Source organism: Medicago sativa, chromosome 1 (assembly GCF_051527215.1).
Source record: "Medicago sativa cultivar Bolivia chromosome 1, Bolivia_mono, whole genome shotgun sequence".
Taxonomy (NCBI): Eukaryota; Viridiplantae; Streptophyta; class Magnoliopsida; order Fabales; family Fabaceae; genus Medicago; species Medicago sativa.
Genome location: NC_140749.1, coordinates 30,754,521 through 30,772,756, shown reverse-complemented (window position 1 = coordinate 30,772,756; position 18,236 = coordinate 30,754,521). Strand labels below are relative to the sequence as shown.

Genomic DNA, 18,236 nt, shown 5'->3' with positions numbered 1-18,236 from the left:
AAATGGTCGTGTATCTTATTTATAAAAGTTCTAAAGTCTTTTAAACAACTTTTTGGAACCAAAACAGTTGTTGCACTTTCCTTCCTAATTTTTTGTCGTTTCTCTATTTTTTTTTTCCGAAAAATGATCGCGTATCTTATCTTATTTATAAAAGTTCTTAAGTCTTTTAGGCAACTTTTTGGAACCAAAAAAGTTGTTGCACATTTCCTTCCTAATTTTTTGCCGTTTTTATGTTTTTTGAGAAAATCTTATTTATAAGATTTTTTACATCTCTTAGACAACTTTTTTGAGTCAGAAAAGTTGTTGCACATTTCCTTCTAAATGTTTTGTCGTTTCTCTATTTTTTTGGGAAATGATCATGTATCTTATCTTATTTATAAAAGTTCTTAGGCAAAATTACATAAATGGTCCCTTAACTTAATTTTAGGTAACGTTTTAGTCCTTTATCTTTTTTTTTCCCCCAATTTAATCCTTTATCTTTTTAAAACATTACATAGTTAGCCTTTAAGTAAATTCTGTTAGATTTTTGATAAAAAAAAACCCAAGTTATCTTCTTCCTCCATGTCAAATAGCAAGAACCTGCAACTTAAAATAAAACTCAAAAATTGAAATTCATCACTCATAAGAGGCTTTCTTTTCTGGACTTACTATAAAGCTTTCGCCTATGTTATTGAGGTTAGACACCCGCAAAGCTAGCTCAGTCAAGACATGTCAAACATAACAAAATTAATTTAGTTGTTTAGTACATAAGCATATTATTCGGCAATAGCAAGTTATTGAACAATAACTCATAATTGAAGCATATCAGAACCATAATTGAAGCATATCGGAATCAAAATAGAAGCATTTCATTCATGAGTAAAGGATTGTTTTCCCTTTGTGCGTTTACCTCCTCTACTGCGTTTTCCTTTCTTCTCTTCTGTGTTTCGTGTTCTTTTGTTTTTTCCCTTACCTGGTTTTCATGTTTCTGGGTTTTCCAGAATGTGTTTCGTGTTCTTTTGTTTTTTCCCTTACCTGGTTTTCATCTTTCTGGGTTTTCCAGAATGTGTTTCTACTTTCTAATTTGTGTGAAAGATTAAAGGGTTAAAGGGTAAGTGTCAAGAGAAAATAGAAAAATAAAAGAATAATATAAATTGTGTTTTTTTTAACAAAAGTGTAACGGAAGGCTAACTTTGAAACTATTTAAAAAGATGAAGGACTAAAATGGGACAAAAAAAAGATAAAGGACTAAAACGTTACCTAAAATTAAGTTAAGGGACTATTTATGTAATTTTACCAAGTTTTTATGTCTTTTAGACAACTTTTTGGAGTCAAAAAAGTTGTTGCACATTTCCTTCTTAAATTTTGAAGCTTGTTTGCCAACCGTTATTTTGATGATGTTTTAATTACGAGCTTGTTTTTGCTAGCATAAAGTTTCCCTCTTTGTAGCTTAGACTTATAATATGTTAAAGCACCTTACTAATCTGAGGCATGATGTTCATTATACCCTTTTGCCAAAATTTTCTTCATTCACTATGAAAATTCACTTTTTGCACTAGTAAATCGATTCACTGTTATCTAAATTGTATCGACTCACTAGCCCATAGTTTGCCTAAAACACCAATAAACAAATTGGCACGCTCAGTGAGACCCTGTTTGTGCAATTGATTTTCAAATTTTTTTCATAAAAAACTGTTTTTCAAAACTCATCTCCTTGAGAGATCCGTTTTTCGAATTTCGTTACTATTTTCGGGTAACTTTATTACTAAAAACACCAAATTGTTTGTGTATGCATTTGAGAAGCGGTAAATCTATGGCTCGTGTCAGTTAATCCTCTTCACAACCGTCTTCACAAGCACAATATTTATAAGCGACTACTCCTTTAGGTGATTTAAACGTGTCGACCGCCGTGGGGGCAACCATGGTTATGCCAGTTTCGACGGAAACGAGAGTAACCAATCCCTCAACCATTTTGACGTCCACTCCAATGACACGACCGGAGATGAGAATCTTTGTGCCCCCATTCACTGCTGGTGTTCCTTTGACTACCAGTGTCCCAAGTTCTCCTGTAGTCAGGTCTAGGCTTGATGACTGAAACACAAATGTGCAGAACTTTCCTAGGGAACAACCGTATGGTATGCCAACTTTGATGATGGAAAATGTGCATAATAGTGTGTCCGCATTTGCAGACCAAGCAAATCCGTTCACAATTCACAACACACATATTCCCTCAAGTTCTAGCATTTTTGGTCGAAATACTCTATCAGTCTTAACAACTGATTCGATGAATTTGTTAAGATAACAAATGGATGATAGTAATCACGAAATGGTAATTTGTTGACACAACAATTTGGCACCGTGTTTAACCCTTTGATACGGGATACAAACTGGAGTTACCAAGTCGTAACCACACAAATGGGGGAGGATAGCAGATTTCTTTGCTCCTCCACAACCTGTTTACCAACCGGTTCCACAAATCCAAAACCAACAACTGTTGCAGTTGATCGAACCAATGGTTTAGAGGCCACAACATGTGCCTCAACCCCAACCTGTCGAACCAATGATTCAAGGTCAACCTGAAGTGGTATTAGTGGATAGAAACCATGATGTCGATGAAGTTGTTAGGAATGTCCAACAACAAAACATAGGAGCAAACAACTTAGATCAATACTAGCAATTAACCTTCCAATTATTCAATTAATCACATGCAATAGCAAAAAGTAAAGAGGATAGGGGAAGAGAGATAACACCGATATTTTTATAGTAATTCACTCTTTCTCGTCCTCGCTAGAGCTACGTCTACTCTTCTTGATGAAGTACGCCTTCACCAAGGTCATCCACTACGTAACAAATTTTAAATAGAATGTGTTTACAACAGTTCCTTGAAATTAAACCTAACTCTTCAACCCCTATGCAAACACTCCCCAACTTTAAATAACCTTTGAATTTGGTGCTCCTTGAATCTTTGAACCCTTGAATACCCGTGCACCCCTTCGAACTCTTCACTCTACCCTTCAATGCTACGTCCGGTAAGTGAATCCCCTTCGACTTCAAAAACGGTTAGAAAGACCCCCAAGACCTTTGGAGGTGGAATGAGATTATTCACTTCACTTTAGAACCTTAATTAATCCCAATCAATTTCCTTGAAAGAACCAAATTACAATCCCTACTAGCTAGCACCCTAGCAAATCAATGTGACTCAAAGAACAAAGTGATTCTAAGAAAAAGTGTTTAATCTTGAAGAATTTATGTGCAATGAGTTTTTGAGACCTAGAGAGAATAGTTGCAAATGGTTCAATAATTTTGGTATCAAGAAGATGAGAGTTTATTTATATAGTAAAGGAGGAGAAGTGTAAATTTTCGAGTGAAACTAACTGTGTGAATCGATTTAGACCATATAAGACAAAACGGGAAAAGAGGAGAATGCAAAGAAGAATGATACGTGTCAAACTAAATTTCAATCGACTCAAAATACCCAGAATGAAGATTGATACAATTCATTTCTAACATGAATCGATTCAGACAAAGTCAAAGAGTTTGATGAAACGATTCAGACAAATATGCTATGTTTCAAGAGCCTGTGTGTCGATTCACCTAAAGATGACACTCCTTTTCTAAGACACATGATGCACAAATTAACAAGAAATGCAATGAATAACTTTGTTCATGAATGCTTGACTTGCTAGGGTGTTATTATACATACTAAGAATCTATACACTAATCAACAAGATAAAACATAAAATCATTTTGACAAAAATATCATCAAAACTATAGCTAGAGGCTTCAATAACAATGTGAAATTGTTGGTGTTATCGAAAAAGATAAGAATTTATATTATATTTGTCATATCATTGATAAAAGATAAACCTAATTTGTTACAATTTGAAAGGGAATTTTTTTTTTTTAGGGATAAAGTAACAAATGTTTGTACCTATAATTTTAATCAAAATCGAAATTTATAAAGAATATTGCTTATAGTATACAAGCATTAGTGCGGTTAAAAAACTTTTAATGTATTAGTAACACATGTACATACAAAATAAATGACAAAATTAATTTTCCCTAAAAAAATGAAAAAAATTGATTTAATTTAAATAATTGACTTATGTTAAAACAATTGGTATAATATTTCAAAATCAATAGAATATATAAAATTTAAAATTTTAACTAAGTTATAATATTTTTTTCGTGAAATTGATATGATGAAAATTTAAAGAAAAATTGGAATGCTTATAAAAAACTGAAAATCAAAAGTTAAGAAAATCAATTTTAAAAATATTAACAAATTTGAGAGTTCGAAATCTAATAAAAGAAATTATTATATTTATTGAAATAAATTATGTTAAAATTAAATTAGACATTAATTAATTCTACTAAAAATTAAATAAAATATTTAATGGATAGGATTGAAACTACTATACGTAGTTTGTTGAGATATTTATACAAGATTTGAAAACTACTAATTAGAAATTCAATAAAAATATAAAATAAAATATTAGTGGATTAGATCAAAAGTTTGTTTTTTTTGAGGAATAGATCAAAAGTTTGTTGAAAAATTTATGTCTAATAAAATATTTGTTTTTTTAAGGAATAAAATATTTGTTTTAAAAAATAATAAAAACATAAATATTAAATGCAATGCACACATTCTAATAAGGTATTTCTATATTTGAATCAGTAACTTGTGCCCCAAGGCACAAGTTAACCTTTCCCTATATATACACACTATTGATGGATTCTACTATTTCTGCGAAAACCTACTCTAATCTTGACCTAGAAGCAACACTGCACATAGCGACGCCATCATTGCAATCGCACGAACCCACAATGGATATCAAAACTCTTTCTTTGCGTTACCTTGGAAGAACTTCAACTCTTTCTAATTCCTATGGCCAAGATGCTTTTCAAACTAGCCAGGTTATTTTTTCTGATATATAATAGCATAAGATGTTTTAGTGAAATTATTTGTTCACATTGAATAAGTGATGTTGTCTAAAACTCGAGTTTTTAATTGTCTTTTAAGGTCCTGTTTGGTTAAACAACTTATTTGCAGCTTATATCACAAGCACTTATCATGATAAACACTTACGTATTAGGGTCTGTTTGGTAAGACATAATTTTGAGTTTATACGTTGGTATTATAAGTTAGTTTAACCGTTAATTTTAGGGTTTAGGGTTTATAGGTTGACAATAGTTTAGGGTTTGTTAATTAGAATTCTATAGTTCAGAGACATAGTTCGAGGGTGAGTGATTGTTTAGGGATCAAATTGAAGGTTTGCTCGTTTTTCTTTTGTTAGTTGTTGTTAACTTATTTCCTGTTTCTTTGACTTTTCAGATTGATGAATGGCTAGAGTATGCACCTGTACTCTCATCAGGCCCTGCTTTTGAAAATGGATGCAAGTATATTGATGACTACTTGGAGAAGCGTACGTTTTTAGTTGGTTATTCATTATCAATCGCAGATCTAGCTATCTGCGCAGGTCTTGCAGGTAAATAAGTTGGTTATTCGTTTTTAGTTGGTTATTCGTTTTTATGATACCTATACCTATTCATCTTTACCTGTGATACTACTACTAAGTCTCTTTTAAACAACCTTCCTATGGTTCATGTCATCTCCATCTACACTATGCCTTTTCAGGTGCTGGAAAGAGATGGGAAAGCTTGAGGAAATCAAAGAAATATCAAAATCTTGCACGATGGTACAATTCAATAGTGGCAGAACATGGTACTGCATTAAATGAATATATTGAATATATTGGCAAAAAAGGATCGGGAGAGTCATCTGCAACCGAGCCAAAAGACCAGCCAGTCGTCAAGGATAAAGTGAAGAATGTGAATGGGGATTTTTCTGATAACATTAAGGGAGGAGGCAAGCCTTCGGCAGAGATAGATCTTCCAGATGCTGAAGTTGGAGAAGTTCGCTTGCGATTTGCACCTGAACCCAGTGGCTATCATCATATTGGACACGCAAAAGCAGCTCTGTTGAACAAGTATTTTGCTGACCGATACAAAGGTCAGGTTATTTTGCGTTTCGATGATACAAATCCTGAAAAAGAAAGTAATAAATTTGTGGACAATTTGATAAAAGATGTTGAGACGTTGGGTGTCAAATATGATAAAATTACATATACATCAGATTACTTCCCTGAGTTGATGGAACTTGCTGAAAAATTAATTAGCCAGGGTAAGGCATATGTTGATGACACTCCAGATGAACAAATGAGAAAGGAGAGAAGGGCTGGCATAGAGTCTAAATGCAGAAACCATAGTGTAGAGGAGAATTTGAAATTATGGAAGGAAATGATTGCAGGATCAGAGAGGGGCGTGCAGTGTTGTGTCCGTGGGAAGTTGGATATGCAAGATCCAAACAAATCACTCCGTGATCCTGTTTATTATCGTTGCAATACAAAGCCTCATCATAAAATTGGATCCAAGTATAAAGTGTATCCAACTTATGATTTTGCCTGTCCATTTGTTGATGCTCGTGAAGGTATCACTCATGCCCTTCGGTCAAGTGAATACCACGATCGTAATGCTCAGTATCACAGGATTCAAGAGGACATGGGAGTTAAGAAAGTTCTCATCTACGAATTTAGCCGGTTGAATATGGTCTACACTCTTCTCAGCAAACGAAAGCTTCTATGGTTTGTTGAAAAGAGCAAAGTTGAATCATGGGATGATCCACGATTTCCTACACTGCAAGGAATTGTGCGTAGAGGCTTGAAAATTGAAGCGCTAATCCAATTTATTGTTGAACAAGTAAGTACAAGGTTTTGCTTTCTTTTATACATCTAAAAGAATATGGCGTTTAGTTGTCATACTCTTTTCTTCTTTTTTACTTTTTTGTTGTATATCCATATTCCATGCTTAAAATGTTGATCACTGTTCTCTGTACTTGTACAGGGGGCATCAAAAAATCTCAATCTCATGGAATGGGACAAGCTCTGGACCATCAATAAAAAAATTATTGACCCTGTATGTCCCAGACACACTGCGGTCATTGCGGATAGACGTGTATTGTTAACCCTCACTAATGGTCCTGAGAAATCATTTGTCCGCATCATACCTAGGCACAAAAAGTATGAAGCTGCTGGGAATAAAGATACCACATATACAAAAAGGATATGGATTGACTATGCTGACGCAGAGTCCGTATCAGCAGGTGAGGAAGTAACCTTGATGGATTGGGGAAATGCCATAGTAAAGGAAGTAGATAAGGACCAAGATGGGAATGTCACAGGGTTAAGTGGTGTTTTACATCTTGAAGGATCTGTGAAGACCACAAAACTGAAGCTCACTTGGCTACCTGAGTTAGATGAACTAGTTAGCCTGACATTGACGGAGTTTGATTACCTCATTACGAAGAAAAAGGTATGTGCTTGGCTTCTGTTTGTTTCTGTCATTAATAAAGGAAAATATATAATATGTGAAAATATATAATAAAGGAAACCATATTGTCCTTATTATTGTCCATCCTTATCCCATTCTCTTAAAAGTGCAAACCCTATGCATAGACACTTTGGTTCAGTGTTCATTTCATCTACTCATACTTAATATACATCAAACCTGCTTGCTTCCCTGTTTAAGTTTTTATTTGCTTTGTTTGCAGCTTAAGAAAGGAGAGAATTTCGTTGATGTGCTTAACCCTTGCACAAAAAAGGAGATTCTAGCATATGGAGACTCCAATATGCGATATCTTAAGCGTGGAGAAGTATTGCAGCTGGAGAGAAAGGGATATTTCAGGTGTGATGTACCCTTCGTTCGGCCTTCGGAACCAATCGTGTTATTTGCAATCCCAGATGGCAGGCAGCAGACATCTTTGAAGTAAAAAACTTTTGTTTTTTAATGACAAGTTGGTAATTTGGATAGCTTTGTGGAATTATTTTATTGTGTACCATCACTACAGTGTTATGCTTATAAGCAACCTTGTATTTGGGTTGTCGACTAGCAGTTTGAATATATTCTGTGTTTTTTGTGGACAAATTGTGAGTATGTTGTTACCTTGTTATTTTAGTTTATGCTTTTGCCGAATACCAAGTGAATATGATTCAAGTCAAAGCGATATGGAATCAATAATAGTAATGAATATGATTCAAGTCAAAGCGATATGGAATCAATAATAGTAAAATGAATAACCATATTATTTCTGAATTTGTGTGTTTTGTTGTACCGTGAATGTCACTCTCTTTGCTGCTATCACTTAAAATTATTGTATTTATAGCCAATCTATTTGCAAGAATTTTTGTGACAATGTTAAATTGAAAATTCGCTAGAGCGATTGGACGAACATCACTCATGCCTTTTGCCCCTGGCACCTTAGGAATAAGAACAATTAAATTATAGTTAATTAGGAGCTAGCACGCCTGAAAGAAAAAAAATCTTGCACCGACTGCACCACATCAGTCTTCACAATGTCCCAAAAAGTCTGAAAAAATGTCCACCAAAACCTTCCGGACCCGTTGCCCCATCCCCATTCAAATTAAAAATCGCTGCTTTGATGTCATCATGAGACGATAATTTAAAGAGCAATTGATTATCCTTGTCATCAACCATTGAAGAGCAACATTATCCATTCCAAACCTGCCATTAGACCAAGTATAAAAGGGACTCGAAGATGGTAAATGAATTAGCAAATTAGCATTTGTCCAATATTGCAAAAAAATCAGCACATGACAAAGAAGGAGGTGGTCAACCGCATTAAAATCCCCAATGAACAACCAAGGCCCATAAAAACAACCTTGAAGATGAGTATGATCAGCCCATAATTGACGTCGAATTATGTAATCAGTACTGTCATAAACAATGCCGACATAAACAATAGATTGTTGAATAGAAATTTCCATAGCAATACATTGAGCAGATACATAAAAAATTATTGGATTAATATCACTCCCCCATAGTGCCCATAGATTTGGCAACAAAGGACCTCTATCATTTATGCAATATTTAGTTATCCCGACACTATTCCAAAACCAAGGGGGAACTTGAGTAAAAGAAATCAATGGAAAAATTAAAATCGGCTTGTGAGACATAGAGTTGAAATTCGAGTATAAATGGAAAATAAATGGAAAAAAAATTCAAGTATACTACAAAATAAAAGATGAAAAATGTCATCAGCTGCATCTATAATTTTTAAATAGAATTGAAATTCGAAACCATAGAGTTTTCAAGGACAAGCAATTCGTTTGGTGCAAGAACATTAGTGCACCAAATGGCCAAGACAGAACTCAATTATGCAGAAACGCGCAGAAACAGAAATGCAAAATCGATATTGTGTACAAACAGATTGCGAAAAATCAGAATTATGACAGCAGTTCATTCACAATCTTTCAAAAGAAAAGATCAGATCTCAAATCAAAAATAAAATCATTTTAACAACGGCATATTTATCATAAATTTGATATGTATATATATTGCCTACGGTTGAATTTTGAGCAAGTAAATGATTGCTTTTATGCACATGTAGATGGTTTTGTCACGCACTGGAAACAATACTGAATTCAGCAGCAATCCATACGAAAACTTGTCATGATAATCGGCTTGCACTCTCAATCTCAAAGGAAATCGTCTACGCATTCTATCTTTGTTAGTTTTTTTTGTTATGAGATCGATGAAATATGTAAGAATACTACTCGTGGAAAATAACTAGAATTCGACACATTTATTCTGTCATATTATTATTCTTTCTTATTTAAATCTTAAAGAATTTTTCATTTGATAGTTTAAGCTTGCATAATCTATTCCTATAGTATTACATGCTCCTATTACTGTTTCACTAATGGAATTGAAATTCTATTAGTGTGACTCATGTGTTATATATGTATGATGTCTTTTTCATTAGTTATCTATCACATAACCATATGCTTCCTAGATAAACTACCCAGACTCTCTTTGGCAAGTCAGGGGTTGAGCAGCTCAACTGGTTTGACCGATGGATAAGTAATAAATATTAGTCTGACAACTACTAACATTTGCCGTTAAAGAAAATGTTTATAGTTTCAACCTTTAAAAAAAATGTTTATAGTTTCAATTAGAGGGTTGGTTAGCTCAACTATTTTGAACCAATGGGTAATGAGTAAATATTAGTCTAAAAACTACAAACATTTGCCATTAAAAAAGATGTTTAAAGTTTCAGTTTAAAGATACAAAAACATGTTTAAATTTGAACGTTTCATTGGATCGTATTTTCCTGTATTGTCTGCAATCTCTGAGTAGAAAGTCGACTTTTTAATCATCACTATGCTCTCTTGCATGTTTCCGATCAATCTAGATACAAATGAATGTTATGTATTGATGAGTATGATAACATAAAAGCATCATTAATTAAATTAAGGTGTAGTGAAAACATTTTTTTCAATGCAAGTCTAATTACTGATAACACTTTCTTTTGATATGCTCTTGACTCATAGTACTCTGATCATGACATGTTGCCCTTGTTCTCTCTTCTCCCTACCAACTGTTTGAGCAATTTAAATTCATGGTTCTGCTATGTTTGTGAGAAAAGAAAGATGAACTCTTCTTATTGTTAAGAGAATTGCTCAAAAGATGGTTAAATCACAAAGAAATGGTTTGTCCACTCTCAAAGTTTTTCAGTTATCTTGATAGATATCATATCCCAAGATATCTTGATAAGTATCATAAAAGATTTGAATCTATTCATAATCCCCAGGATGGAGGTTGACACAATTCAAATTATTTTGAATCGATTCAAAACAAGTCAAAAAGATTATGTGATACGATTCAAAATATCTTGAAACGATTCGCCCCAAGTCAGAGACTTTGGGTGATACGATTCAAACAAAAATGACCCAATTCAAACGTTCAAAAAACAGTTTTGTCAGCTGAATGCAAGTTACTTGGGACACAAGCAAGGCATAGCAATGAGAAAACATAGGGATGAAGATGAACCAGTTATGCTAGGTGCTTTAACAAAAACTAATCTAAATTAACCAAAGTAAAAACAACGTAACATACATAATGCCTAAACATCAAGACATCATAAAAAAAAAAACTTAGGACACAAGCAAGCTTCATTCTATATTTGAGTGTTTAATTGCATTCTTCCCAAAACATAGCAATTTTAGGGTGTTTTGTTGTAATTCACAAAGAAATCATGCAAATTGGCAAAGCAAGACATCTTAAGATTTGTAAAGACCTTAAGAAGATGAAGAATGAAGATTCAAGAGGCCTTGAAAGACGTTAATGAGGGATGAATTATGTTCCCAAGTTCCATCCAAGACATCATATATGGAAGCAAACACACACACACAAAAAAAGCCGAAGAAATAGGCATTCTAGGGCCCAGACAACACTCACTTGCGCCTGGCACAAGTTTTCGTGTGCCAAGGCATATGCTAAGGCGCCTGGAGCATGCATGTAGGCGCCTGACGCACAAAACAACACACACATATTATGGATTGATTTATGAAGCAATGGGGTTTCTTGGTAAACTTTTTAACGAGGCCGTTATATCGGATATTATACTCTTTTTCCTTCAATATGATTTTTTTTCCTACAAGGTTTTTTTTAGTAAGGTTTTAACGAGGCATGTCTTACATTCACATCCAAAGAGTGGTGTCATGAATAATATAAATATAAGTGTGTATGTCCATTTTCTCTACACTTTCTACATTCCTTAATTAACTTTTATGAGTAAATTCCGATATTCATTGGCATTTACTCTTATAACTCTTCATGTAAATAAATAAATAAGTCAAACTTTGATCCTTAACTTTTACATTGGCATTAATTTGCAAGTATTGAAACACAGTAAATAAATAAATAAATAATTAAGTCAAACCTTGATGTTTATGTTGTTTTGATGTTTATATATGTAGGAACATGTGTGGAAATTAAGAGTTAAAAGACTAAACATAATTCGTAAGTTTGGTAGAATTGGTGTTGTGTGAATTGAAAAAATGGAAAGTTTTGTGTTGGATAGATCACACATATTAGTAGTGTTTATATAGCGAGGATGTACCTCTAAGGGGTACATAAGTATGAGAAATGTTAAATTATTTGAAAATGTTAAATTAAATAATTAATTTAAACATTATCACAAACAGCTTTCTTAGTCTTCATGTTTTACAAAAATATTTTTGAATGTAATCTAAAATATTTTAGTATGCCTAATATATTTTGGTATTTGATCTAAAATATATTTTGGTACATAATATATTATATTTTTTAGTACTCGATATGATATATTTTGGTACTCAATTTGAGATACTTTTTTACTAGATCTAATATGTAAATTACTTGTTGCCAAAGTTTCTCACATATTAGTTTTAAAATTTTCTCTATAAATAGAGAGCTCATATAGTTCATTCCACACACCAAAACATACTCTGAAACTTTGAATCCTTTTCTTCTCTCTCCCTTACTTTCTCTCTCCCTTACTTGTTGCCAAAGTTTCTCACAATTATATGTGAATTACTTGTATGGTCTACTAAAGCGTGGTTAATGTTATAAGAGTAACCTTGAACTCTTTCCAATTGATAAGAGTAATCTTGAACTCTTTCCAAAATTCCCTTAACATAGTATCTCAAGACTCTGGCCTTCATCAATATAAACCTCTTTAAATTCCCTTTACAAAACAAACTAATTACCAAATTCATTCTTTATCGTGGTGGCAGCGTGTAATGAATAGAACCTATATTACTTGTCTAATATTTTGTTTATCGTTATTTTCCTCTTGTTTGAATATAATGCCGAGCATGGGATTTAGGGTTTAGGGATTAGAAGGGCCCATTGTTAGAAAGACTTATTTTCAAAGGAAATAGTGGTAATTAGGAGGAGTTCATGACTGTTGCGAACTTGCGACCTTATTTATGATTTCATATTCAGAAATATAATTTGATACTACTTATGGCCTTGTCTTTTATTTATGACTTCATGTTGAAGTGACAGAATAATGGATTCAAGTGGCTCTGCAAACATCCATCACTTCAACCAGGTACCGCTTCTATTTACCATGAACAATTCATGATGTTTGATTATGTCTATTTTTAATTACTGATGAATCATCCTTGTTAAGATGAGATATCATGATAAATAGAATTTAGAATGGAAGTGAAATATGCTTCTTTGTTGATTTGATTTTATCTTAATTGCTCAAAATCTTAGGGTTCTTGAAACCAACCAGTTCTTCACCTGTAGTTGATTTATGAGAATTTTCTGTACTAAAAATCACTATTATGTTGTGTGTGAATTGTGATGAACTTGTTTTTGTGCATTACATGTGCATTCTTTATTCTATTCTCCGCCTTCCTTTCTCCATCTCTGAAGACCCTCTCATGGCTTGGGAAATCCAACCTCATAAAGAACCCAAAATCTCATCAGGTTGGTTTTTCAAATTTACCTTGAAAAACAAAAATCGAATTTTAAAATACTGATATTTTACTTGTTAAATCTTGAATTCAATGCTATTGTAGTTTAGCATTATTTCAATTTGAGTATCATTACCATATCATATTCTCTCAAAAAGTCCCATGTAGATTTGGCAAAGAATAATGGTATTCAACCTAAACATCTCGCTAATATCTTCCCCAAATCCATTAGTATTAGCTTAAACATCAAAAACTCCAGCACCAGCTACGACGTCGTTTCGTCTACTACTTCCAGGAAAGAATCTTCCAAAACCTACAAATGACGATCACTCTAGAAAGACTATCAACATAATCCTTCAACCAGTTACCTTCACTGACCAAACTCGCCTAAGAAACCACCGGAGTCTCCACCTGCACTGCAAGTACCACCACATCGTCTTTTTTTTTCATCGAAAAATATTCTCCGATTACTGTTTCCAACTGAAATCTCAACTTCTTCGTCTATTAAATATTGCCGACGGAGTCTCCAGCGACATTGTTACAGTCCGTTGCGATGGCTTCGCGGCGGTTGTTGATGTTTCTTATCTCCAAACAAAATTTGTTGTTATCGGTTGTTGATGATCGATATAACGGACATGATTGATTCGATCATCAGTAGATTTTCCGTCCCTCCTCCACTTCTTCTGGTAACAACAACTTTTCTTTGGAGATAAGAAACATCAGCAACCACCGCGTAGCCACCGTAACTGACAGTAACAAAACTGACCGGAGGACTTACTCAGTCGGCACGTTTGAGTATTCAAACAACGGATAATATTTTTCGATGAAAAAGACGATGCGGCAGTGCTTGCGATGGAGGTGGGGACTCCGATGGTTTCTTAGGCGAATTTGGTCGGTGAAGGTAACTAGTTGAAGGATTATGTTGATAGTGTCTTTCTAGAATGATGTCGTTTCGAGGTTCTTGTTAGATTCTTCATTGCAAGTAGTAGACGAAGCAACGTCGTAGCTGGTGTTGGAGATTTTGACGTTGAAGCTATAATACATGGATTTGGGGAAGAGATTAGCGAGATGTTTAAGTGGATTTCGAGGTTCCAGAAATTGCGGCATACTTTCTGAAGGTTATGCAGCTTTCAAAGAGCAACCTCTAGGCCAACATAAAATAAGTAATCTTCACCCAGGGGTTCTAGTTTCCATGCGTGAAGCAAATTGCACATCATTGAGAGTGCAAAAAGTGATTTGTGAGAAATTTAATTCTACTCAAACAAATCCAACAACAAGAAAGAGAGTAGAATTTGTCTTTATGGTTCAAAACTTTTAGTTGGATTTGAAGCTAAGTTGATGAACATCCTTGTCTCATATAGAAAAGTTCCAACTAGAACTTTTTTAAGAGGAGACAAGGATGTTCATCAGCACATGTTCAAATCCAACTAGATGTTTTGAAGCTTGACGAAGAATCCGACGCTCTTTCTTGTTGTTGGATTTTCTTAAGCTGCATTTAATTTCTTGCAAACCACTTTATCAACTTCCAACCATGACAATTTGTTTTCTAAAACACAAGCTTCAAAGGTCAAACCATAACTGCACAAGGATTATCTAGAGATGATAATTCATCCCTGATAGTCTTCGTTGCAACCTTGAAGTTTGTAATCTGGAATCCCTATAAGTGAAGAAAACTAATTTTAGTTTCGCCTTGTTTTTAATTATATCAGTATCAGCTGATGGTGCTGCTCTCTGAAACAAGCATATCCCTGAAACAAGCATATCTGAAAGGGTTGTACTTTTACTCAAGTTTTCTTTTGGGACGTTTTGAGATTGTACATTAGTCAGCTAGTTCGATTCTACCCTGCTAAAATATTTTGAAACATAATGGTCATGGAAGCAATCTGGCTTTCCATTCAGGTGAAGAATTTTGTTTGAATATGCTCATAGTAAGTTATCATTAATTTGATTACATTATTAAAATTGAAGTTCAGCACTCCCTTGCAATATATTGTTTCCCAACTTGTTTTAATCGACATCCCATTTTTCTAGAGTAATGTTAATTTATATTTGGTTTATTATGAACTCTATACATTGCAGAATATCCACTATTCAAAAACATAAGATACAACTATAAATATGTTCATATTATGAAATTCAGTGGTGGACATGCTTGTGCCATTGCAGCTCTTGATAAGCGCCAACAAATGTCTAAGAATTCTGTAAGATCCAATAATGAAAATACATCATTATTTAACATGCCATCGGGTTCCAGAAGGTTTTATTACCGGATTGGTAGATATATGTTTAGTTATTCACCCGCAGAAAACCTAGATGAGGGTCAACTTGATGATGCTATGGCAACAACTAGGAGTCATGATCAATTGGAGCATATCTCATGGATCACAGGTAGCTGAAACGACAACTAGCTACGCAAACTCTATTGAAGCAGAAGATTATAGTGAACTGTCATCTTTGTTTGTCACATTCTAATGACATTTATGAAAGTTTTCAAAGTGCCACAAACCCTACTGTTCTCGAGAGTTTTGAGGAGCAGATGATGTTGGCTATGGCTGTATCTTTAGCTGAAGCTCAAGCCATATCAAGTTGATAGAGTGCTTTCATAGCAATAGTTTTGGTGGTTAAGGTACTGCTTCAATCTTTCTTAAATTGGGGATGCTTGCTTTGGCTAAGTGGTCTGCCAGGTTCTTGAGTTTGGAGTTTGAGCAAAAGTTACACGTGTCCAATTTTGGTAACCATCGCCAATTTTGCTCAAACACTAAATACACGACCGTGTAGGCCACATAGTCAAACTCCAAAATTGCACACAACGTCTGACTTTTACTCAGACTCCAAATATAGGACATGGCAGACCACATAGTCAAGGCTAGCATCACCAATTTAAGAAAGATTGAAGTAGTACCTTGACCAAAACTATTGCCATGAAGTGCTTTGTCCATTCGACAAGCTCGAGCTTCGGCTATATAGACAACCATAGCCAGTATCATATGCTCTTCAAAACTCTCGGGAACAATAGGGTTTGTTGCACTTTGAAAGCTTCCCGTCAACGTCATTAGACTGTTACATAGATGACAGTTCACCACGATCTTCTGCTTCAATAGAGTTTGCATAGCTAGTTGTCGTTTCAGCTACCTGTGAGCCTTGATCTATACTCCATTGACCATGACTTCTAGTCGTTGCACCATAGTATCATCCGGTGGCTCCTCATCCAGGTTTTATGTGGGTGAATAACTAATCATATCTCTTCCAATCTAGTTATAAAACCTTCTGGAACCCGATGGCATATTGAATGATGATGTATTTTCATTATTGGAGCTTACAAATGATTCTCCAGACATTTGCTAGCGCTCAGAAAAAGGCTCATGAGTTATCAAATTTTTTCTTCTATTCTCCCCTTGGCTTGTGTTATCGAGTTGTTCTTCTATTCATCTCTTTTCTTTAGTCCCTTCAGTTTTGAGTGATATTCATACAATTTATAATTGATGTTGTAATTATAGACCAATTTTCTAGTAGATCAAGACAACGTGGTTGATAGTCTACCTTGCATATTAGTTTCAAGATATTTTCAAATTCTATAAACAACATGACGTACTTCGAATTCTATTTTTCCAATTTATGAAAATTAAAATCACAAGATAGGTTGTTTGTATCTTCAGAGCTGCACTTTCCATATAATCCTTACACTTCCCTTTCGAACAATAATTACGTGGCTTTCGGTGTTCGGTTCTCTTTGAGATTCAAAATTTGTGTTTTTTTTTTAATCTTTATGTTTCTTTTCTCACTTTATGTTTTTCTTCATTTATTTATGTAGGTAACCTTCTGTGTCTGAGTTTTTGTTTGATCTTTTAAAATTGTGTATTATATAGGGTTTTAATTATGATTGGGATTCTTAAAAAAAAAAAAAAAAACTATATGATTGGGAGTGATATAAATTGTGTATTGTTACAGGTTAAAACTACATATCCAAACCAAAAAAAAAAAAGCGACATTTTTAGAAGAGTTAATTGCTCTGTTTAATTACAAGTGTACTTTACAACTATGATCATCACCTATCAGTCAGGAAGAAAAATTACATAGTTGTTACCTAAGTCTTATAGAAAAAGTCAGCATGAAAATATACTGCTAAAAAAAGAAAGAAATAACATAGAAAGCAATAATGAAGTTATTTATCTACTCTTCTTTCAACATATGTGAAGGAACAACATCTTGAAGTAGCCTATTATCCCTAAGAAATACAGTTGTTCCTGGATTACAAAGTTGTACTCTCTCTTGAGTAGTAAAAGGTGAATTATTGAATGATGAAGAATTGTTATAAGGGTGACTCAAAGAGGACAATGTATTAACAAGTAGTTGTTGATGTTGATGAGGTTGTTGATGATATTGTGATAAGTAGTTCCCTTGCAAATCTTGAAAAATATATTGTCCTCTTTGTTGATGATATTTTTTCTTTTTGTGAACTACTTATCACAATATCATCAACAACCTCATCAACATCAACAACTACTTGTTAATACATTGTCCTCTTTGAGTCACCCTTATAACAATTCTTCATCATTCAAGAATTCACCTTTTACTACTCAAGAGAGAGTACAACTTTGTAATCCAGGAACAAATGCATTTCTTAGGGATAATGGGATACTTCAAGATGTGTTGTTCCTTCACATAGGTTGAAAGAAGAGTAGATAAATAACTTCATTATTGCTTTCTATATATGTTATTTCTTTCTGTTTTTAGTAGTATATTTTCTTGCTGACTTTTTCTGTAAGACTTAGGTAACAACTATGTAATTTTTTTTCCTGATATGACTGATAGGTGGTGATACTAGTGATGATCATACTTGTAAAGTCCGCTTTATCTTTTTCCATGTAGCCCACATAATTATGATTATTGTACTGTACCATGATGGATCATGATCCAATGCAGGGTCTG

At 33.9% G+C, this 18,236-nt stretch overlaps 1 protein-coding gene across 1 annotated transcript; it reads left to right on the top strand.

Annotated features, from left to right (window-relative positions):
• Positions 1-4,750: 4,750 nt before the first annotated feature.
• On the top strand, positions 4,751-7,962 carry LOC146954222 (glutamate--tRNA ligase, cytoplasmic-like). Its single transcript, XM_085715331.1, has 5 exons — positions 4,751-4,896; positions 5,315-5,468; positions 5,618-6,738; positions 6,883-7,350; positions 7,589-7,962. Exons 1-5 carry the CDS (start codon positions 4,807-4,809, stop codon positions 7,805-7,807), a joined length of 2,052 nt encoding a protein of 683 aa, XP_085571457.1. The 5' UTR covers positions 4,751-4,806; the 3' UTR covers positions 7,808-7,962.
• The last annotated feature ends 10,274 nt before the right edge of the window (positions 7,963-18,236 follow it).